Below are 23,493 nucleotides of genomic sequence, written 5' to 3'. Positions count from 1 at the left end.
GCTGCTGGGGAGTAAATCTACCCTCCTTCCCCCGCTCAGCTGGCCTGGTTGTATGGGTGAACCCCCTGCCCCCAAGGAAGCTATTAAGAGCCTTGGAGTCTGGTTAGAACCGGACCTGTCACTCCGTACCCACGCCAAGAAAACAGCAGGAGTGTGTTATGCCTTACTTAGGTCGGCTCGGAAAATCTTCCCTCTTCTCCCGTTAGCATCAAGGAAGTTGCTGATTCAGGGTCTCATAACATCTCGACTTGACTATAGCAATGCTATTTTCTTGGGCGCCCCTGAATCCACCTTTAAGATCTTGCAACAGGTCCAAAATGCGGCGGCAAGGCTGCTCATGGACATTCCGAGGATGCAATCTGCGAAGCCGGCACTAAAGGCATTGCATTGGCTCCCTGTGCGGGAGAGAGTGACTTTTAAGGCACTTTACTTGGCTCACAAAATCCTTTTAGGGAAAGGTCCCCTCATCCTAAAAAATCTTGTCACGGCTTATAAAGCAAGCAGAACGCTGCGCTCAGAGAAGCAACACCTCCTATCTGTTCCTAGAGTAAAAAAGGCCCGCACTGGGGGAAGAAGATTCTCCTTTAATACAGCAAAGCTCTGGAACTCGCTCCCGCTTAAACTACGCGCTGAGACCTGTACACTGCGCTTCCGCAAAGGTCTTAAAACCTTTTTATTCCCAGGATAACGTTCCATTGCTGTTCTCCATCTTTGATTGGATGTTTGTCTGAAAGCGCCGGGATGCCCAAGGGTAGCTGCGCGCTATATAAGATTTTAAATAAAATAATAAAATAATAAATTTTGTTTCTGAGAAATGTCTCTATGAGCTGGAGCAGAGACCCCCCTTTTTGAAGTCCAAAAAAAGAGTACAGCATAGGCCAATTTTTCCTTATATTCCACACCAAATTATGCAAGGATGAGTGGCTAGCCACCCAAAAGCTACAGGTATGGACTGCATTCCATTGGGAATTAATACATTTATTTGATTCTGGCCTTCCCAACCTTCTTCTGGGTAAAAAAAGTATATATTAATTTCTTTGTGAAAAAAGCAAGGATTTCAAACTGTGCAGATCATATCGTCCCATCTCGCTGATTTACTCTGACTCTAACATTTATACTAAGGTGCTTGCTATCAGACTTCCAACTATGATTGTGAGTTTGTTTGCCAGATGCAACATGGCTTTATCCGGACTAGGGACACCACTGCACATACCAATCTAGCCAACTAAATTTTCGATATTGCTTTTTATTTAGTTCTCTCTGTTGGGATGATTCTGTTAGATGCCGGAAAGGAACTTAACAGTGTCATGTCCATTCCTTTGTACGACACTGCAGATGTTTGGTTTGGTCCTCATTTTTTATTGAGAACCCAAGCCCTGTATTTGTGATTGACAGCTCAAATTACCTACATGGGCATTAATAAACATGTAAACTTTTGATCTTCCTTGGGACAAAGTAGGGTAGACCCCCTCTTCTATGACGTTTCCCTTATATTCAGAACAATTTCTTCAGCATTTATTGTCTTCAAATGATATCCCTCCATCAGTATTGAATGGGGCTGAATTTAGGATTGCCAAATATGTAGACAACGTTGCTGTAATCACTTCGAATCTGCACAAGGCAGAAAAAGCTATTCACTAGGAAACACTCAAGTGAGGCTCTTTGTCAGGTTATTGCCTTAATCAAAGGAAAATGCAAATCCTATGTAATCAATGTATATTTAAAGCAGACAATACAGACAATCAATGCGTTTCGACAACCACATACTTTGGGATTAAAATATCCACACCAATCGAGGAGATGTTTACACTTTTATTATGGCTCCCTTCTCTCCTCTCCTTCCAACCAGTTACAAAATTGGATTTGCCTCCCTCTTGACCTTATGGAAAGATTACTTACAAAAGCACTCTTTCTGGACCAAGATCTAGTTTTCTGCCGAATATGGTGTAATTCGTTCAGCAGTTGGGGCTGTAGTCTTGTCTAAAATCCCCATGGGAAATTGCATGGGGAAAATGCGTTTTGGGACCCCCCTTCATCTCGGGCGCTGCTTGAGGAATTACCCCCAAACATTCGATATAACAGCTGAAGTGAGTGGCAAACTCACTGATTCGTCAAATGGTGCCAAAGTTATTAACAAAACAAAAAATGCTATTCCTATGGGAACTAGGTGCTAACTATAACTACCAACTGGTGATCGCCAGTAGGGAATATACATATAAATATAGGAGGAAGCATTGAGGATGGCGCGCCCCAAAACACGGATTGGGATGATCAGAGATTTCGTGTCGGCTGAGGAAAAGGTGAAGGTTCAGTGCTGAGAGTCAAGAAACTCTCCTGGTGGGTGCCTTTTTTCCTCTGCGATAAGCCCTCCTCCTTGCTCAAGGATTGCTACAGATGTTTGGAGCTGGGCATCGCTTAGGCACATGCTGAGCGGTGGGGGCTGGAGCCCCTGACACTTTTTGGAGGATCAGACATCGCCAGTCATTGATTTAGCTTATAACCTGTGCCGTCCCTTTGCTGATGTACTTTGTTACATCAGGAGTTAGAACACTCAGTATGGCAGCTAAATAGCATTACCATGGTGTTTATCCTTACCGTAACACAGAGATAGAGATAGAATGGCTTTTGTAATTGTTTTGAAATGGCAAAAGAAAATCAGGGCGCTGCTGGATACAATGGTGTTTCGTTGTTACATTGTGTCAAGTGGGTGTGGCCTCGGGCGGCACAGGGTGCTTGGAACTGCTGTTTTATATGTTTACTCTTTCAAAAAACGTACATTTTCCCATTGCAGCTACGGATCAACAAGCAGGTTGTTTCTCGGACTGTATTTGGAAAAACTTCAATTGAATGTTATGAATTATTTAAACTTGTACGGACCATGTTAATCTTATTTTGTGATCTTAGAGACATTTTTCATCGATTGCTTTGTACTGACCCGTTTGGGTTTGTGTACGAGACATCATGTGACCTAGGCTGTTGGAAATATTTAAGACACCGCGCATACTGTGAAATGTTGAAAACGGCAGAAACATGTAAAATGTTTCCATACTCGGCAATAGGGCCAAGCGTATACAAATGTTCATTACATGTTAAGCAGGTATAATCGCTGCAAACGACAATTCCAAAGTATATTGTTTATGTCTATTTTATGGGTAGTATATGTAGGGAAACAAAATGGCAGTTTTTTAGATTGAAAAAGGCTGTTGCTCAGCTGAAACACGTTCCACTGTGTTCTGGGTCTGGAGGGGCCTGATTTAATAAATAGGTTAAACTTCTCCTTTCTCCGAGTGCTGGCTCCCTCTCATATGGGAGTTTGGGAGATAGAATGTCATTTTGAAGGTGCCAGCGGTGACGCCCTTCCATACACCACCAGTGGTCTGGGGCACGCCGGCAAAAGTGTTTGTGTGTGTGTATACATATATATATATATATATATATATATCACTTAAAAAACCATAGGTTTCACACATGTTAGGTGGATATTTCTCTCGTAAAAAACCAATGAAATTCCCCCGTTATAGTTAGTTCAGATAACTATAACTCGCGCGACCGCAATACACTGCTGATGACGTCACATATTACATCACTCATGACATGGTCAGTGGCATCACTCATGACATCACTGATGACATCATCCTTGTGATAGAGTGGCGGCCGCGCAAGTTATAGTTATCTGAACTAACTATAACGGGGGAATTTCATTGGTTTTTTATGAGAGAAATATCCACCTAACTATAACATGTGTGAAACCTATGGTTTTTTAAGTGAATTTGCAAGGTTTTTTAAATGCTAATTCCTAACTATAACGTGTGTGAAACCTATGTTTTTTTCAGTGAATTTGTACGTTTTTTTAAATGCTAAGTTATGTATGTATTATTATTTTTTTTATATATTTATTTTACAATAAACTACGTATTAAAAAAAAAATTAAATGTTTTTTTTGGGGGGGGGGGGGGGGGGGTTTCACCGAGCGCGCACCCCCGCGATTTAAAAAAAAAAATTAAAATGTTTTTTTCTGCCTTCGGGGTCCTTCAGGGACCACCTGACAAAGGCTAGGGGGTCAGGAACTCTCTACCCTGCCCCCTTTTCACGTTCGCCACCTTCCTTTTTCACTCTCGCACTGAAAACAAACAAAATGGCGACCGACACTTCCTAATTTCGACCGATTCGAACGTTGACTAACATGTAACCACCAATCAGAATTATGCTTGCGCACGTTAGGGTGCTCGCACGGTGCGCGGCTATAGATATGTATGTGCTTTTAACTGCAATTTTCTCAGGAACTACTGAACAGATTGACTCCATATATGCAAAAGGCACATCCCTGAGCTGAGGACTACCTCTCTGCCAAATTTCAAGTAATTCTGTTCAGCCGTTCGGGCTGTACCTTGGACTAAAGGTCCCTATGGAAAATTGCATGGGGAAAACGCGTTTCGGGACCCCCCATTTTTTCTCAGCCCCCGCTTGACGAATCCCCCCGAGACTTTCAGGGTAGGAGCGGAGCGGAGCGTCCCACCTATTTTGAAAATTTCGCGAGGATTCGTCAACCGGCGCCAAAGTTATTCCAAATAGAATGTTGTGGATTTCCTATGGAAACACGGTCCCAACTATAACTATCTACTGACGACCGCCAGTAGATATATATATATATATATATATATATATATATATATATATTTACTGCATCTCTCAGCCCTTCTGATTGTTCTCCCTCTTATACAAGGCCTGAATTCGCCCCAGGTCTGGGTTCAAGATCGTTAGCTCACTGGCCCTGAGTTAGCAGTGCTGTGCCGACCACATATCCAGTGAATCCACTAGACAGAAGGTAACTCATGACTCCAAAACTGGAACAGGTTTGCTGGTTGTTGACAGAAACTGGATCCTGCACAGATCACCCAGGGTTTTCGAAGTCTTAAGGTACCCATATCTTGTAAACAGTTGTTGGCCATAATCAGGGTTTTCCGGCATTAGTAACACCTATATGTCTGGGGGACCCATTGGTGTTGCTGGCCCCAAGTCAGGATAAGAGGACAATCGATTAAGGTTAGGTTGGCACTATACCTTTAAACCATGGCAACGGTAAGCTGTAGGATGATAGATCCATGTGTTTTGAAATCAAAGTGGTCAGTCCTTAGCAATTGAACATACACCAGTGGTCTAGGGTGAAAGAGGGGAAGCCCTACGTTCCTCCTCTCACTAGCAGGCAGAGGTTGTTGTTGCCACTATGATTCTTGATGATTCTTGACTCCTGTGCAAGCTAACATTTTTGGTGAGACAACAGAAAGCATGAGATAGCTGTTGGTCATCTCAGTTTATATAAGGAGTTTGGGGTTATCAGACAGTGTACAGTAGTCATCAGCACAGATTTGCAGCTTTTTAGATCTTTCAAAGTACACATACAGTACTATAATACTCACGTTTGGCTTACAAAAAAAACCTAACAAGGAATTTTCGGGGTAAAAAGAGCACTTCCTTCTCTTTTTATACTGTGGTGCACTTATTCGGCAGATTTATTCCGCAATCACTTACATCACTCTCTAATCACCCTCACTCTATACAGGACTGTTTTCCTGTTTTGATTATAATATGATCCTCAAAGTTATTTCCCCATTTTATTGAATATGAATGGAAATTTACACTGAGCCTTTAGCCTAATAGTCAAATCTTACAAAAGGATCAACCTTGACCTCGTCAACAAGCTCAAGGAAATCGCCAACTTCCTCTGTTACAGTTAAATCTCTAGATTTTCACATTGATAAAGCTCTTTCTTTAGTTTCTCTTCTGGGCACAATGGCCCATGTTGCTAACTGCCAATTGAAAGCAGCTGTACATGTGCTCATCATTTTAGAACAACAAAGGTTGCCAAGATAGGTATTTACGGGGCATTGTCCATAGCTACGTCATAGTTCCATTAGGTAAAGTGAAAGATGCTCTTTGTGACATGCAAATAATATGGAGGATGTATTTGAGTGCTACAGTGTGTTAAGATTGTATCTACTGATGTTCTCCAACAGGTTAATATAACTGGGGACTTAACTGTTCACCTTACTGGTACCAGCAAGAGAGAAGATGCTGAACACACAGCAGTAATCAAAACATGAATTTTGCAAAGATGTCTATGTGAGTACATTGAATGAGCTGCTAAGACACTGGAGGATTGAAATCACCATTAGAAATGGAAGGGTGCAATGTACACTGCAGGAAGGTTGGCCTACTTAAATGCTGGGGATATATAATAAAAGAGTTGGTGGGATATTTTAAGCACTTTCCCCAGTACTGCAGCCTGGTGTATTTAACTGTCTTCCAGCCCAGGCATATTTACAATGGCATAGCATAGTGAGCATTATTGGATGTGGGTTTATAGGGTTTATTATAACCATGAGTTTTCTAATTTTGTTTGTTAATGATAGGACATAGTCCTTTTAATAACATTGTATATATTGATATGACCTTTTAATTTTCCCAGCAGGGGTGTTTAAATTATCAGGCTCCAATTTATTTGCTCTTGGTTTATTATTACTGAGTTCGCATTGCGCGGGTATCCCCCACGACAATGCTTGAGGTTGGAGGCAAAGCAGTACAAAAGGGGGTGGTGATGGACGGAGCATCAGAACCAATCAAACACTCACACCCAGTCAACAGATCTGGGTTTGATCTATCACCGTTCTTTAGCCCACTCTGCCACCCCAGTTCAGACATGGCCATATGCAAATCAGTCTGACCCTGTGCCTCATGGGAACAGTCCAGCCCGAACTGCCAAGCCATGCCTTCCCTGGACCGGAAACAAGCTTCCTAGGACCGGTTTCTGGCATTTCAGCCGTCTTCAGTCAGGCTTGCTTGAATCCAGTGGCAAAGTGAGCAAGGGACTCACGTCTGAGCATACCCTGCCAACTTATGGCGAACAAAGCGGTACAAAAGGGGGTGGTGATGGACGGAGCATCAGAACCAATCAAACACTCACACCCAGTCAACAGATCTGGGTTTGATCCATCACCGTTCTTTAGCCCACTCTGCCACCCCAATTCAGACATGGCCATATGCAAATCAGTCTGACCCTGTGCCTCATGGGAACAGTCCAGCCCGAAATGCCAAGCCATGCCTTCCCTGGACCGGAAACAAGCTTTCTAGGACCGGTTTCTGGCATTTCAGCCGTCTTCAGCCAGGCTTGCTTGAATCCAGTGGCAAAGTGAGCAAGGGACTCACGTCTGAGCATACCCTGCCAACTTATGGTGAACAAAGCGGTACAAAAGGGGGTGGTAATGGACGGAGCATCAGAACCAATCAAACACTCACACCCAGTCAACAGATCTGGGTTTGATCCATCACTGTTCTTTAGCCCACTCTGCCACCCCAGTTCAGACATGGCCATATGCAAATCAGTCTGACCCTGTGCCTCATGGGAACAGTCCAGCCCGAACTGCCAAGCCATGCCTTCCCTGGACCGGAAAAGGGCTTCCTAGGACCGGTTTCTGGCATTTCAGCCGTCTTCAGCTAGGCTTGCTTGAATCCAGTGGCAAAGTGAGCAAGGGACTCACGTCTGAGCATACCCTGCCAACTTATGGCGAACAAAGCGGTACAAAAGGGGGTGGTGATGGACGGAGCATCAGAACCAATCAAACACTCACACCCAGTCAACAGATCTGGGTTTGATCCATCACTGTTCTTTAGCCCACTCTGCCACCCCAGTTCAGACGGAGCATCAGAACCAATCAAACACTCACACCCAGTCAACAGATCTGGGTTTGATCCATCACTGTTCTTTAGCCCACTCTGCCACCCCAGTTCAGACATGGCCATATGCAAATCAGTCTGACCCTGTGCCTCATGGGAACAGTCCAGCCCGAACTGCCAAGCCATGCCTTCCCTGGACCAGAAACAAGCTTCCTAGGACCGGTTTCTGGCATTTCAGCCGTCTTCAGCCAGGCTTGCTTGAATCCAGTGGCAAAGTGAGCAAGGGACTCACGTCTGAGCATACCCTGCCAACTTATGGCGAACAAAGCGGTACAAAAGGGGGTGGTGATGGACGGAGGCAAGCGCACAACAGCTCCTGTTTGCACGGCAGACCAACGCCTTATGTAGGCGTATTCAAGCACGCTTGGCGATATGCATTTTTTACCCTTTAGCATTGCCGGCATTTATGTATATAATGAGGTTATTTAGGTGAAGGGGAGTAGTTCTCCTTGTACATGCATGCGCATTTCCGAATATCAGTTGCACATGCGCAATTTGTTTAATCTCCTCCCAGCTTCCCCGGAAAGGGTAACCACCCAGAGGCCTGTCCCCTTTACTATTTTAGCCGCGTCCGCTGCCATTTCAAGTTGTTAACTGGCAGTCGCTTGGATGGGGTAGGCTTATAGGGGCTACTACCGGGGCAGTACCATGAGTTGACTCTGAGTTTTAGCCATTTCTAATACGGAGCTTTAATTGTTGGCTATTTACTGCGCGGGTTACATATAATTGACAGTATTTTTGTTCGTATCATTTTTATTTCAGCCCTATAACTTGCGGGCAGCCCATGCCTCTAGTCTGTGAAGCGACTGCCTCGGTACTAATTGGTAAGGACATTACGCTCCCTCTCTGTGGCATATATTTCAGGGCGGTACCCTGGGTAGTGGTGATTCTGCCTGTACTTAACCCTTAACCTCACAGTATAATTTCTTGTTTGTAGGCAGCATCTCTATGTTGTTCAGGGCTATCACTCCACCAAGCACCTCCAATGTACTGGTGTTACTTGTGTACCTATTTCTCTCTCTTTTTTTTGTGGTTGTTGTGCACACAGCTGTGGCACACAAATGATGCATCAAGTTTTACTGATGCACATGCCTGTTGTCTATCCTGTTTTTTCTTTTCTGTTATTGATCAGGAGCGGCTTTCATCATTACACTGTAACCACAGTGAGGGTATACAGGTTACTGCCCTGATCTACATGGAGGGTATTTTACTTCTTTGTTTCACATGCACCTACATATTAGTTTTGATCCTGAAGAAGGGCAAACGACCCTTATGGCGATAGAGGCCATAAGGGTCGCGATAGAGGTGCAAAACATGTCTACCTATGATCAACGACACCCGGGCATAATGTGCCTCTAGGGGAATATTTTACTTAGCAGTTAAGACTCTGCTAACGGTACATCTGTTTTACACTGGCTGCATGGTGACCCTTTATTAATCTTTCACATAATTGCAGGCACTCTTTTCACCCTCCACAGAGGACCCACTCTCCACACACCCGCATGCATCATCCGGCAATCCTCAAAAGATCTCCGATAAAGTGACCCTTCGGGGGTCCCGTAGGGAATTGCAGCACCAGCCCTATGAGGAGCACTGCCCGATGATGAAGCATGACACCCTATGGGGTGTGTGAGGGCATTAGAGGACAAAGAGTGGTCTTCCATTAGTCGAGTGGGTCCTTCACCTAGGATTTCTTTCACTCTTTTCTCTTCTTTTCTCTTTTTAGGCAAGGGTGACTTTTTGCGCCTGGCCAATAGGAACAGTGTCCTCTATGGGTTTACATATTTACAATCACCACAACAAAATACTTACTGCCTTATTTATTGTTGAGCAGACAAGATACTCCATAACAAACATGGCGGATGTCCTCACAGCTGTTTTACAAGTGCATTGCAGCCTATAGCAATGAATCTGTTTTGCTGTGTCCTCCTATCACCCGCTACACAATAAATCAACTCTGGTCCCTCCTTCTTGTCCCACATATACGCGTCTCTACCTGCGCTCTATGGCAGACAGACAGAAGAGTGGTATCACCTAGCAGTGGGCTACCAGATGATTCAATCCTACAAGGGTTCCTCATTTTACTATCCTCTTTTATTTAACAAATTGGGGGCAGTCAGGTGATGTTAGTATTTGCCTCATTCAATTGAAGCAGTTGGCCTAACAAATATTAACACAATGAAAACAGAGGACTGAAATAGTTACTTCCCATTATTCAGAGTGAGATATCATGTCTCTCCCTAAACAAGGGATGCTCAACTTAGGCCAATAAAAGCTGGAGGCTTGTTACGATTAAGGATCTACATGAGACAAACTTGTATAAAATAGCTTAAAATAGAAAGTGTTTTGGGGAGCTATGATGCCTAAGTAGCATCTTTCAAGTTTTTTAAGACCACAAATGCGAAAAAAATCAGGCCATTTGGCTTTTTAGGCAACATCGCTTCCTGTGATAGGAGCCTTAAAATGTTGAAAGTGAACTACAAGTCTCAGAATGCAATGAGCTCTTACATAAAAGATGAGAGCTGACTGAAGGTGTGATGCATGGCAGCAATGGGGAGAGGATGTGGCCTAATAGCTAGGGCGGTCAACCTCAAATCTGGGGAACTGGGTTTGACTCTCGGCAACGACGCTCGACATCCTGTGATTCTGGGCAAATCACTTAATCTCCCCGTGCCTAACAAAAATGAACGTGTCCGTCTGTAACAAAACTGGTGCTTTTGTGAAGCGTTCGATACCCGATACCTTTGGGTTAAGTTTGCGCTATATAAAACTCTGAAGAAAAATAAAATGGAACAAGCCTGCCCTAGTAGCATCCACTGGCACTCCTACCAGTTGCTGCTTCCCTCATGTCCTTGCACATGGTTAGCCTACCCAGAGAGGTCAAGGTTCAGGAGTACACTGGAGAGAGGCAAGGCAGTTTTAATACCAGAGTCCCAATGACATGTTCCACAGAGAACAGAGCAATGGAATTCCTGGGCTGGAATTACTGTTTGAGTCTAGTAAGAAGGCCACAGTGGCTTGCAATTACATGTTTTTTTAGCCAAGAGTGAGTGTTTGAAATGGAAATATTGGAGTTCAGGTACTCCTTGCCCCAGAGTCCCTGTTTGCTGCTGAGAAGTGTCAGCAACCTTCAGTTAAAAGCATTAGAGCTGTGCTGAGAAGTGGCAGTACTATCCCTTCCAAATTAAAGAAGTGCAGGCACTGAGTACATTTAAAGCACTGCCTGTAAAGGGGTCTAAGGAAGTGGCTATTTACCTGGCTGTCAGCCAAGCAGTCCATAAACTCTGCAAATTACTTGGCGGCCAGCAAAATAGTACATAATCCGTGCTGTTAAGCCGACTGCAGGCTAAATAGCAGAAATGATGTACATGTTGACTGCGGTCGGATAGATAGTGTGAAGGAGGTCTTTATTTAGTCGGCATTTTTTGAAAAAAGAGACAACAAGCAATGGTAGAGCGGTGGCCATCTTGTAAAGGGGTTGCAATATGTGTGAGACATTGGAATATAAGTTCATATACAAATGTACAATAGTTTCTATAAAGGTAAAAGTGCATGAATTAATTGCAGGTGAAAATACAGCTAAATCAATTTTGAATAAAAACATTTATATTATTTTAATATTCAGATAAGAAATGTACGAATTAAACTTCTATTCGGGAGCTTCAGGATATGGCACATAGATATTTAGCACTGCAATTTAGGAGTATTTGGCTGTCTGGAGAAAACAAGGAGTATGGTCTTACCCCTCCACTTAAAGACCAGTTCATCCCTGTCAGTTTTTAGAAAGAATCTCAAAACCTGGCTTTTTAATTCATAGCTCCATAACTAGGTGTCCTAATCTCCCTTCCGTTGTGCTACCAGCGCCAAGAGCCCTTGTGCAATCGAGCGCTTTATAAAACTTATTTTCATTTCATAAGAATACATAGTTTTTTTTTTAATTCATGATCCTATTTTTGATGATTTTTGAGGACTAGGCAAGGTATAAGAAAGCTTTGTGGAATAGAAACAAGGAGATGCAAAATGAAGCTTGGGGCAATTTGGTTAGGGCTTGTAAGCTGAAGGATATTAGGGCTTTTTAGGCAGAGGCTAACAAGATTAGATCTGTGTGTCCGAAGTCCAATTCTGTTGTTTCCACCATCAGCCCAGAAAGTTCATTTTGCGGAGGTGTATAGTTTGAGTGCTAACCATCAATATGAAGAGGAGGTGGTATTTCCACTAGCCTTGGAATTCGCATGCAATGAAATTCTGGAGGCAATTAATAAAGATCCACCTAGTAAAACACCGGGCCGGGTTGGAGTTCCCATGGATCTTTATAAATCAGCCCCAGATATATAGGCCCCAATCTGCAGTCTCTGGGATGCTATTGACCAATTTCCTCCTAGACTCAACCGTTAAGCTGGCAGGGAGAGCTGTACTTGAGCGTCTCCTCACTTGGACTAAGGAATAGGACATGCTGTCAGAGGTGCAGTATGGATTCCATGAACGTCTTGGCACGATGGAGCAATGCCTAAATCTCCATCTACTAGTCAGTAAATATACTGTCACTAAGCAGGACGCCATCTGCTTGGCCTTCATGGACTTCTCTTGCGCCTTCGACAGCGTGATCAGGTCGAACTAATGGGCGATCCTGACTGACATTGGGGTGAGGGCGACCTGGTACAGTTCTTGAGAGCCTTTCATTATGATTTGTCAACCTCTGTGAGGTTTGGTACGTCTGGAAAATGGACTGGCAGCTTTAGGCTTGGAAGGGGTTGCGGCAGTGCTGCATTCTGGCCCCTATTTTGTTTGTTTTGTACTTTAATGACCTTGGTGTAGCCCTTTTAGAAACAGTTTCTGATGCCCCAATTATTGGCAGGAAAAAGGTCCTTGTCTTGCTATACGCAGATGAGGTGGTTCTATTATATAGAACACCAAACGGTCTTAATGTGTTATTCAAAGAATTTGTATCTTTTATGAGGACTCTGGGGCAGGCCACAAATCAATCGAAGACCTTCTTTATGGTATGTAAGCCCAGAAACTATAAGATGCGTAAAATTGCTTGCATGGTCAGCCAGTTGCTCAGAGTGAGATTTTATACTTGGGCGTAGTCATGGACGCCAGAGGTAATTGGCGCCCCTGCTTAGCCAAACTTAGCCAGAAATGTTTACATTTAGTGGACTTCATTTTTATTCTGGCTAAGAGCATTGAGAAGAAATCGGTTGTCCCTCTCTTGGAAGTCTATAGGCACTGGGATTTGGGGTTATTCCAATACAAGTACACTCCAGGTGGAAAATGATTGGGCGCTTAGACGATTGCTGGGCTTCCCACCATCATGCCCTGCTTATATTTTAGACCAGGAGCTTGGGATGGATGTTGCCAACGATACTCTCAAACTGTCCCCCTTGATTTTGTGGTGCTCCATCTAGGCAAACCTACATGCCTCGCTACATCGAGATTATTAAGGACTGTTTCATGTGTGAGAAAGGCATGAAAATGCCTTGGTTTGACTACATTAACAACACTAAATTCACAAAATTAGACAGGCTGTCCCTTTTTTACTGACCCTTTGTCAATGCGTAAAACTGATATATGCTGGGTTAAATCTGCATTTAAGGAAAGGATGAAGGCCCTCAGGGAGGACATTGAATTAAAAAAGGGTCCAACAATGAGTATTTTGAGATTCAAACTTCTCCCCTCCTGGGGCTATACTTAGAGTGGATTAATGGCTCCTGTGACAGGCTACTACTCACCAGGTTTAGGATAGGTTTTGTGAGGTAGCACCTTGGTTTCCCCCTTGGTCAAATCGAGCCCTTTAAAGTCCTGATATGCCCATGTGATGAGTACTCTCCGCAAAGTTTGCTGCATTTTACCTTTTTTTGTAAATTATATAATGATCTACTAAAAGGTTTTTAATTATGATTTTACATAAGCAAGGAATCAGATCAAGATCAGCCCTTGTGTACGTGCAACAACTTGATTTCCCTTCCAATTGTGTCTGCATCTGCTCTTTCGTCAGTTGTGTACTTAGCAGAATAATAGCACAGATGTTTTAATCAATGGACCAAATGATTAGTCAACAGTTATTTACTCTTTATTAAACTCAAACAGCACTGCTGTTAAATTGCTTTGCACTATGTCATGTGATGTATTAGTGCGATATTTATGGCTCTTGTCTCTCAATCTTATGCATGTTATTGTAATTATGAAGACCTGCCTGTTGTTTTATTCCAGCTATTTTTAATGTGTGCTTTTATGGTCACATTTGTGTCCGAAATAAAGCTTTTTGATTGACTGGCAGCTATGTGTCAAAGATCAACAAGAAAACAAAACTAGGACTAAATGATTCAATTTCAATGGCGTGATGAGAATCAAGCTCACTATCCAAAACCAAAATTGTCAGGTCAACTCTTGACAGCCAGGGAACAGATTGAAGGAGAAGATCGCACGAATACCAGAGAGTAAAAGTGCTGTTTTATTTAGGCGCCCACTCATCCCCGTCCTAACAGCCCACCGTGTGCGCCTAACTGTTTTCGGCTTAGTTGCATTCCCGCTCTCAATTTGGAAAACGTTTCGAAGAACAAAAACACGTTTCCTATTTAAGAGCAGAAAATGTCACTGACCACAACTTTTTTTAATGTGATAAATCCAAGGCAGAGTTGAACAAGCCGGGCAGTGGCCTAGCAGTGATGGTTATGGGCACTGCTTTGTCACTGACTGCCCTTAAACGCGGGCACAACAGACAGAGAAAGAAAGAGAGGGCGAGAGAGCGAGAGAGTGCTCGGAACCGCCACGCCTCAGCATCCCTAGAGCAGCACTTACACCAGACCTTAAATGCTTCTGTGCCTTGCCATTCTTTGTTCTAACCATTTATGCTCCACTGTATGTCTGTGTCTCCTGGAAGTAGCTGTACTTCCAGGCTTCCCCTCAAGAAATGATGATGATTACTGGATGTGATAAAACTCACATCCCCCAGATAACTTTCAGAAGGTCGAACCTTCAGAAATTTACAGAGGGAAAAGTTCACTGTAAATATCTACACATACAGATATTGGTGTGGTAAGCACCAGAAACTACATTATAAGCTCATAGTTTAAAGGTACAGCACGAAATCGGTTACGATGTTTGCTTCTGATCAATTCCAAAAAAAGTAATGTCTGATTTTAACAGGTATGATACTCATCATAGCTAGCACCCGGGCACTCATGATCGAAGTCGTAGATGTATGGGACCTAGCGGCCATTAACACGGAGGGGTATTAGGATTAACGTTTTGAACACACAGAAGGTACGTGGGGTCTGGTCCCTTCAAGGACAGTTTAAGGTCCAATTCTTGTTCCAAATGTATTTTATTCTCAGAAAATCCCTAATGGGGCTTTTCTATGATCAAGTATGCATTGCCTCTGGCTGTATATTGGTCACAAGGAACACACTTTTCCTACCGTAACCATCTAGAAATTGCTGCACAGTTAGTGCACACACAATGGCATGTTTGGGAAGGAGGAAGGTGTGTCCCACAGATGCTCCTATTGACTACACACAGGGGGTGCAGCTACGGCGCACTACCGCCCCCCCACACACACACAGACTGTATCCCGTTCAAAAGGCAGGGAGATCTCCCAGCTGTGTTAAGTCTAATGCAAGCTCAAACTCTAAGAGTTTGCACTTGGGCTGCTGAGAGTAATTGAATGCATAGTGCTGTCTGTGTCAGGTATACCCATTGGCGGCGCCTGACCCCGCACACCCGGAAATGTGCAACAGTTTTATCAAATAAGAAAAATATGACCAGGCTATCCCTGCCGCTTGGACTCTCCTTTGCCTACACATTGAGAAAATGATTATCTTTCAACTACTCTGACAGCCCATTTGTCCATTCTGAACTACGACGTCTGTGCACCTGTATCCTTGGTGGCCATCGTAAATGTTTTAATTCAGTATGCATTTGTAGCCAAGTGTTTGCACCTTAAAGCAACCTGCTAGTGGAATGGGACAAACTCCAAATCACTAAATTAGATCAAACAAGTGTTTTAGAACATTCTTGACTTTGTGACTGAAACTGAGCAGTAACGCGACAGTATTTTTAAGGCTCAGGTCGTATGAGTTAATGTTTTTGCGCAGAATTCAGTCAGAACTGAATTTATATATGTAATCTTTTTCTGAACCACATACTCTAATTTCTAAAACAGAAAAGAAAGTACTGCTTACCAATATGATTAACAATTCATAACAAGCATTGGCCGCGCGGCCGTAAAAGTAACGGCTGCACGGCCGTGAAAGCGAAAGTAATCGCGATCACGATCAAAGCGAAGGTGATCGCGATCGCAAGGACGGGACGCACTGTGTGGTAAGCACGCAAGTGGTGCACGCGCAGCAGTGATTGGCGGCTGCGCGCGTGCACGCTCGCGTGAACGCAAGCGTTAGGCCAGCGAGGCGAGGTCTGGTAGCACTTTGGAAACCCGTATACTAAATGTCTCTCCGAGCAGCGCATGCGCTGACTCAGCGAGACCTAAAAAAATGAAACGAAAACGTTTCATTTTTTTTTTTCTTTAAATGCATCCCGTTTGTCTTTAAGGAAAACGGACTGCATTAAAAAAAAAGCTGCTTTATTTAAAAGCAGTCCCAGACATGGTGGTCTGCTGAGCCCAGCAGGCCACCATCCCTGGGAGGGCAAGCCATTCTCAATGGGGTCGCAAAATGCGAGTGCCTCATGAATATTGATGAGCCTCGCATTTTGCGACCCCATTGGGAATCTCTAACAGTGTCTCTGACACTGTTGTACATTTGGAATTGCGACTCGCAAATTGAGACTCGCTATTTTTCGCAATTTGCAAGTGGCAATTCCAAATGGTCGCACATCAGTCCCTAGGGGCCTAGAAATTAATGGGCCAGTACAAGGAAGGCTGTGAACAGAAAGGACCTGGACTAGCAGGACTTGGAGACCCTGGATTAGAATGGCCATAAAGGATCAGGCAGTCTAAGCCTAGTGGGACCAGGAACAGAGGGTCCATGAGGGTCAGACTCAGTGGGCTTCTATACAAGGGTCGCAAGGCCTATATGAACCAGGAGGACCTGCAATATAGGAACTAGGAAGACCAGTGCCAGAGGGATAAGGAAGACCAGACACAGGAGGACCATTACAATAAGGACCAAGAGTTAGAGGACAAGGGTCAGACTGACAAGAACAAGATGGAACAGACAAACCAGTAGAGCACGAGGACTAGTACTAGTTTTATAGGGCAGGAGGACCAGGGGAGTGGGAGAGATAGGGAAACAAACAACATTGGGGCCAGCACCAAAATACCCGATACATGAGGACCAGCCAAAGGAGTACCAGAACTAAGACCAGGACTACATGGACCAGAAGAAACATGAGCAGAAGAATTAGGAACAGGCAAACCAGGGGAATGGATGAACCAGGGGAGTAGGACACGGAGGACTGATGAACGATAATTAGGTTGGGTGGGACAAAAAGGTCCAGGACAGGGAGCCTGTGAAATAGGAGCCCCGGTATATAAAAGACTAGATGCAGGAATACATGGGAATGACGATCAGACAGACCAGGAAGTACAAGGTCAATAAGTTCTACGGTTAGCATGCGGACCTATGAGGCCAAAGAGCTGTGTACTAGTGCCAGGAAGATCAGAAGCAGATTGACGAGGCCTGCTAAAAGTAGGACCTGAATGGCAATGACAATTAGCACCAGGAAACCAGGATAAGCAGAACAGGGACTAGAAAAACAAGCACATGTGTACTAAGGGACCCAGAAGACCAGAGCAAGGAGGCCTCTGGGCCATATGTATTAACATTAGTGTTTGTGATTACCAAATAGAGAATTCTTGCAATTCGCTATTCGGTAATCGCAAACACTAATGTACTAAAGTGTGTTTAACACTATTTGTGATTCCCAGTGGGTCACAAATGGACCTACCTCATGAATATTAATGAGGTAGATTGCAGTTTGCGGCCCATTGGGAAACGCAAAAACTCACAGGGATGGTGGACTGCTGGGGTCAGCAGACCACCATGTGTGATTTCTTTTAACTAAAGCAATATTTTTATTTGAAAAGCAGCCCATTTTCCCTAAAGGAAAACGGATTGTGTTTAAAAAAACTGGGAAAAAAAGTTTGCTTTGCATTTTCTTTAAGAGTAGGCAGTGGTACGTGGGACCGAATTGCAATTTGGGCTTGGTACATACAAAAATGTCTTTTTGCATTTGCATACGGCTCGATTCTGCGAATCAGCCCATTTATTACCACAAAAAGGCTTTGTACATGTGGCCCTAGTTGACCTAAAAGGATCATGAGCAGGAGGATAGAAACAGGGCTTAGATGGCCACGAAGATTAGATCCTAGGGGACTAGCCCTCTGATTACCAAGTGGGGAAGAGTAAGGAGACTGGAATAGAATGACCAGGCTCAGGAGAACCTGGGTCAAAAGGTCCAAGATGAATGGCTACAGTACCAGTAGGACTAAAATGACTAGGAAAAGATCCAGTAGGACCAGGGCAAAGCTAACCAGAAATACAAAGAGCAAGAGGACCTGTAAATGTTTTGCCAATATGACATCGACATGCGGTACCAGGGCTTGGAGGTTCAGGGTGAGATGAACTAGGACTAGGTGACCAGGGCCAAGAGGACCAGAAAGGAACAGAGCCAGATGAGCCACAAACAGGGGAACCAAGAAGGCCAGGAGGGCTAAAAGACAAGGTTTATGATAGCATTAACACTAGGACAAGAAGGACCAAGGAGACCAAGGCTAGGATGGTTGGTGAAACAGGTACATGAGAACTAAGCCCAGGAGAAATCAAACCATAAGGACCAGGTCCGAGAGGATCTGGACCAACAGGGACATAATCTCAAGACGGACAAGGATTAAGTACAGGAACAGCACAACCATGGCCAGGCATCAAAATAACCTGAAAACGTTCAAACATTTGGGACCTTTAGCCAGTTTTAGCACTAAGGGCCTTATGTCCCCAAATTCCACGGTTTGATGAACCGTTCATCAGAGCCACGGGCAGGCAGTGTCTTGGGCGAGATAGATGCTTTGACGAATGTTTGACTACAAGCGCTCCTCCCCAACCATGTTAAAGTTCACGGGGCCCTAATTAGGCAACCTAAGTATCGCTTTTAAAGAGAATACCAAGTAGGTATTGGATGAATGTTTTTTTGACAAAGATACATGTTAGCCTTTGACATTGACTAGACTGACCACACTAGGTAACAGTCAGAGTGGTAAAAGGGATCAACATCCTAGTTCCTGAAGAGAAGCTTAGGGGTTGGCTTCGAAACATGTAGACCCGTGAGGAAACTGCCCATTATAGCCCTTTTTTCTCTTTTTCCCCACTTTGATTAATACCAGCTATAGGGAGTATTAAAGTTTAGTTTTCCACGCAGCCAGGTATTTTTTAACTCACTTATCTTCTGATCCTTCCACTCCCACACCAAACACATTATTTCACTTCACTTAAAAGTGCTCCCACGTATCTATAGGTCGAAGCACTCCCTGTCCCGCAGCGGGTGGGAAGAACCCGATGATGAAGAATGCCATCAAGGGACCTTTTGGTGGGTGAGAGTTATTTTAGAACACATCGATTCTCCCATGCTAGAAACTGAATGGTTCTCTTGGGTTTAGTCACTGTTTATAAGGATAGCATGGTTCTTTGGAATTGAGAGTGGACTCCCTTTGTTTTTTCATATAACCAGTAGCCACATAAACAATTAAGTTTATTTGCATGGCTGCTGACCTAATTTTACGTGCCAGCAGGTGGATAATAAGTGAAGTTTGTTTGTTGCTGGCCAAATAGTACACTTCCTCTCCTATAGATGGTGTCCAGGTACATGGTGAAGTTTCCTCAGTTTTTGCACCGCTGCCAGCTAAACAGTTCGAAATCTCTATTAGCTAGTGGCCAGGTAAATAGGGAAGGTCTCCTGCAATTTCCTTGACCACCAGCAGATTAGTGCAGATTCTCCATTATTTAGATAGCAGCTGGGTGAATAGTAAGGTTTTTATGCTATTTTTACGACTGACAGCTAAACAGTGCAGAATCTCTACTATTTGACCGCGGCTAAATAGTCTCTATGCTATTTGCATGGGTGCCATCTAATAGTGCAGAATAGCTACTATTTAGCCAGTGAACAGGCAAATATTTAAGTTTTTCTGCTATTTTCAAGGCCACCGGCCAAATAGTAAATAATTTCTACTATTTAGACCGGGAGAGTAAATAGCTAAGAAAATTCACTATTTACGTGGCGGATGGGTATATAGACGCTACTGGGGCCTAATTTGCGGGAGCCGGAATTACAGGGTCCTTCCTGCATGTTTTTAACAGTTCCTGCAGAAACAAATCCCCCTACTTCTACCAGAAGGAATTTATGTGGAGAAATGGAAGTGAACAAAGGTCAAATAAGTTCATCCTGATGTTACATTACTGCCTCTATGGGGAAAATTCAACCTGGCCTGCTCCAGGTGATGCTAAACCATATGGTCTTGTGTAGAGGTGGACGAGCTGCTGAAAGCTCTAGCCAGGTTTGAGCCTGAAGCACGGCTCTGCTCGAGGTCACCATAACCAGCGGAGCTTTCGTGTGGGTTCTGCCTGCCTCCCTTGTTACACTCTCGTGCACAAAAAGATAAAAATCAAAGCATTTACACTTGAGGTAAAAATAGGACACAAATAAATACCCATTTAGGGGCTGGTTTGTACAAAGTGCAATCAGAAAGCGTGAATTAATCTTGGATTCCCTGCTTAACAAAATTGTGTAATCTTAAGCACCTTCAAATATGTGTGTTCAGAATACTTGTGGTACAAATGCCTATTGTGTGGGATTTAATAGGCTATAACGTTTCTCTATATGAGAATCGGGACCACATACCCCTTTTCATTCCAGCAGCGTCCCAGCGTTCACTTCGCTGAAAATGAAACTGAAACAGTTACCCCGCCACCTTCAGCACCAACCCAACCAGGAAGAGGCTTGAACGATCGAGTTTGCATAGGGGACTTACATAGAACTCGTTCGCTCTTTCAAAAACAAACAAAACGATGTTCATGATCTCATAGAACAGCGCGCTGCCATGTGATCCACTTGAACTTCCAAGGAGATCTCAGTAAACTCTTATTTGCAATTAAGTAACTATTTCTCGCAGGCGGACCATCATTATGTTCTATGACCCGTAGCTGTCAGTGGAAAAACAGGAAAGGGGATTTGTAGATAAAGATATAAGCAAAGCCAACGACTCACGTTGAGAGGGGGGGTCCTCCGGCCGGACTGACCGCTTGCAACAGGCGAAACGGAAACAAGACATCCAGTCACGAAATCTCCTGCGGTTGAGATACAACAATACCGCGACGGTGCAAACCACAGAATACTTCCAGTTCCCGGTGAGGAGCACCCGTAGCATGTTCCGGGGCTTCTGAGCGACGGCGGAGGTTTTAACGAGAGTAACGCTGTACTGCCCCGACATCGAAGCCGCCTGGAATCTCAAAGCCGCTGCGTCCGACTTTTCCCAGTAACGGGGCTTTCAGTTTCATTTTCACATGGACTTGCTGGGGCGGGTGGGGCAGAGTGCATGGAAGAGAAAGTGACTGGGCAAGAAGAGCAAAGGTACACAAAATCCGTAGCAAAGATAAATACAGCCCTTCCAATGTACCTTGTCCGTCTGTGACTAATGAAATGCAGGTGTGTTCTTGTTTATTTCATTAGAAAGGTAGGAATATGTGCCCTAGAGATTTTTAGAGAGATGGACAGGCAGCTAAATTTTTAGAGCAGTATTTCCCAAACTGGGGGTCGAGAGACTATTTTTGGTGGGTCGAGCAGGTCCAAACACTAAAGATGCCTTTACATTCTGTATTTATCTGATCACATGTGCTGCACTTCAAAGAGAGAGGTCAAATGTAAGGCAATGTTTTCCGAAGAGCTGCTGCTTTTTTAGGTCTCGCCTGGCTATCGCGCAAACGATCGCTCAGCGAGACTTATGTAGGGGCTTCAGAAAATGCTCCCAAAGGCTTCCCAGGCGGATCGGGAGGCGGTTACGCGCACAACCACGTGCATTCCATTTGCCACCAGCTACTTCCTGCGCGTGCGCCGCCTCACGCATTCAGAGAGATTTAGTAAGGGGCACAAGACCTTAGGAATGCGGTTTATGGCCAGTGCATGTGAGGCATTCAAGCGCGAAGCTGGCATCTGGCATCGGACTTGAAACCAGCAGACTGCTTTTGCCAGCGCACGCTGGGCCTCACTTCCTGCATCCCCTCTTACAACAATTAACTTTCGTTATGACTCACACCCCATATGCTTGTTCCCTCCCACCCTTCCTTTGATGTCCGCTTTTCTTGTGGTTTACAAACCACGCCACACACTGCTGCACGTCACACACTGCTGCACGCCACACACTGCTGCACGCCGCACACTACCGCACGCCACACACTGCTGCACCTCGCACACTGCTGCACGCCGCACACTGCTGCACGCCTCTCACTGCTACACGAAACACTGCTGCACGCCTCACACTGCTGCACGCCTCACACTGCTGCACGCCACACATTGCTGCACGCCAAACACTGCTGCACGCCTCACACCGTTGCATGCCTCACACTGCTGCACGCCTCACACTGCTGCACGCCGCACACTGCTGCACGCCTCACTCTGCTGCACGCCTCACTCTGCTGCACGCCTCACACTGCTGCACGCCGCACACTGCTGCACGCCACACACTGCTACACGCCACACACTGCTGCACGCCACACACTGCTGCACGCCACACACTGCTGCATGCCGCTGCACGCCACACACTGCTGCACGCCACACACTGCTGCACGCCATACACTGCTGCACGCCACACACTGCTGTACGCCGCACACTGCTGCACGCCGCACACTGCTACAGGAAACACTGCTGCACGCCACACACTGCTGCACGCCACACACTGCTGCACACCACACACTGCTGCACGCCACACACTGCTGCACACTGCTGCATTACTCACTGCTGCATGCTGCACGACACTGCTGCACACCGCACACTGCTGCACGCCGCTGCACGCCACACAGTGCTGCATGCCTCACACTGCTACACGAAACACTGCTGCATGCCACACACTGCTGCACGCCGCACACTGCTGCACGCCACACACTGCTGCACACCACACACTGCTGCACGCCGCACACTGCTGCACGCCTCACACTGCTGCATGCCTCACACTGCTGCACGCCACACACTGCTGCACGCCGCACACTGCTGCACGCCGCACGCTTCTGCACGCCGCACACTGCTGCACTCCACACACTGCTTTTATGCGAGTTTATGCCACTGACATTGTAAATGACATTGCCTTTTATGTGTTTTAAAACCAAAACATAAATAAAAGGCATTGTAATTTTACAATTCCAATAGCTCAAACTCTTATAAATGTGAGACCTATTGCATTGCAAATGCTTGTTTAAACATGTTTTTTTGGTGTTTACAAACGTGTCTCACTTTGCTTAATCAATAATATTGTTGGGGGAGGGGCGGTCTAAGAATACCAAACAAGCGACACAGTGTATCCTACTGAATAGGACATGGTGTGGATGAAGTTAGGGAAATTAGTTTCGAGTTTGGAAAATTAATGAATATTTTCTATAGAACGAATATCTAGATAGAATCATCCACTAGCAACAACAACAATTCTACACACCTCTAAGTGATAACATGCTATATCGCCTACATGAATAACAGAGAAATGGTAAACCATACAAAAAGCAAGGCAAATGCCACTGTTTGTGTTTTTACGCTATTCTTTAGTGCAAAATG

General features: G+C 44.7%; 1 protein-coding gene across 2 annotated transcripts in view; it reads right to left on the bottom strand.

Annotated features, from left to right (window-relative positions):
* The window catches only part of LOC146785433 (ubiquitin carboxyl-terminal hydrolase 48-like), a 353,159-nt gene extending 331,790 nt beyond the window's left edge, over positions 1-21,369 (bottom strand). The window contains exon 1 of one of the 2 annotated variants that reach the window (XM_085634485.1): positions 20,944-21,369. In XM_085634485.1, the coding sequence (XP_085490611.1) occupies positions 20,944-21,166 (223 nt within the window). In that variant the 5' untranslated portion in view covers positions 21,167-21,369. The remainder of the gene's footprint in view (positions 1-20,943) is intronic. The other variant, XM_085634487.1, reaches the window with a different exon arrangement.
* Between the last annotated feature and the right edge of the window lie 2,124 nt (positions 21,370-23,493).

The sequence above is a fragment of the Triturus cristatus genome, chromosome 11, assembly GCF_964204655.1.
Source record: "Triturus cristatus chromosome 11, aTriCri1.1, whole genome shotgun sequence".
In the NCBI taxonomy this organism is placed as follows: Eukaryota; Metazoa; Chordata; class Amphibia; order Caudata; family Salamandridae; genus Triturus; species Triturus cristatus.
Note: the sequence above shows the minus strand (reverse complement) of the source record. Positions and strands in the feature narration are given on the sequence as shown.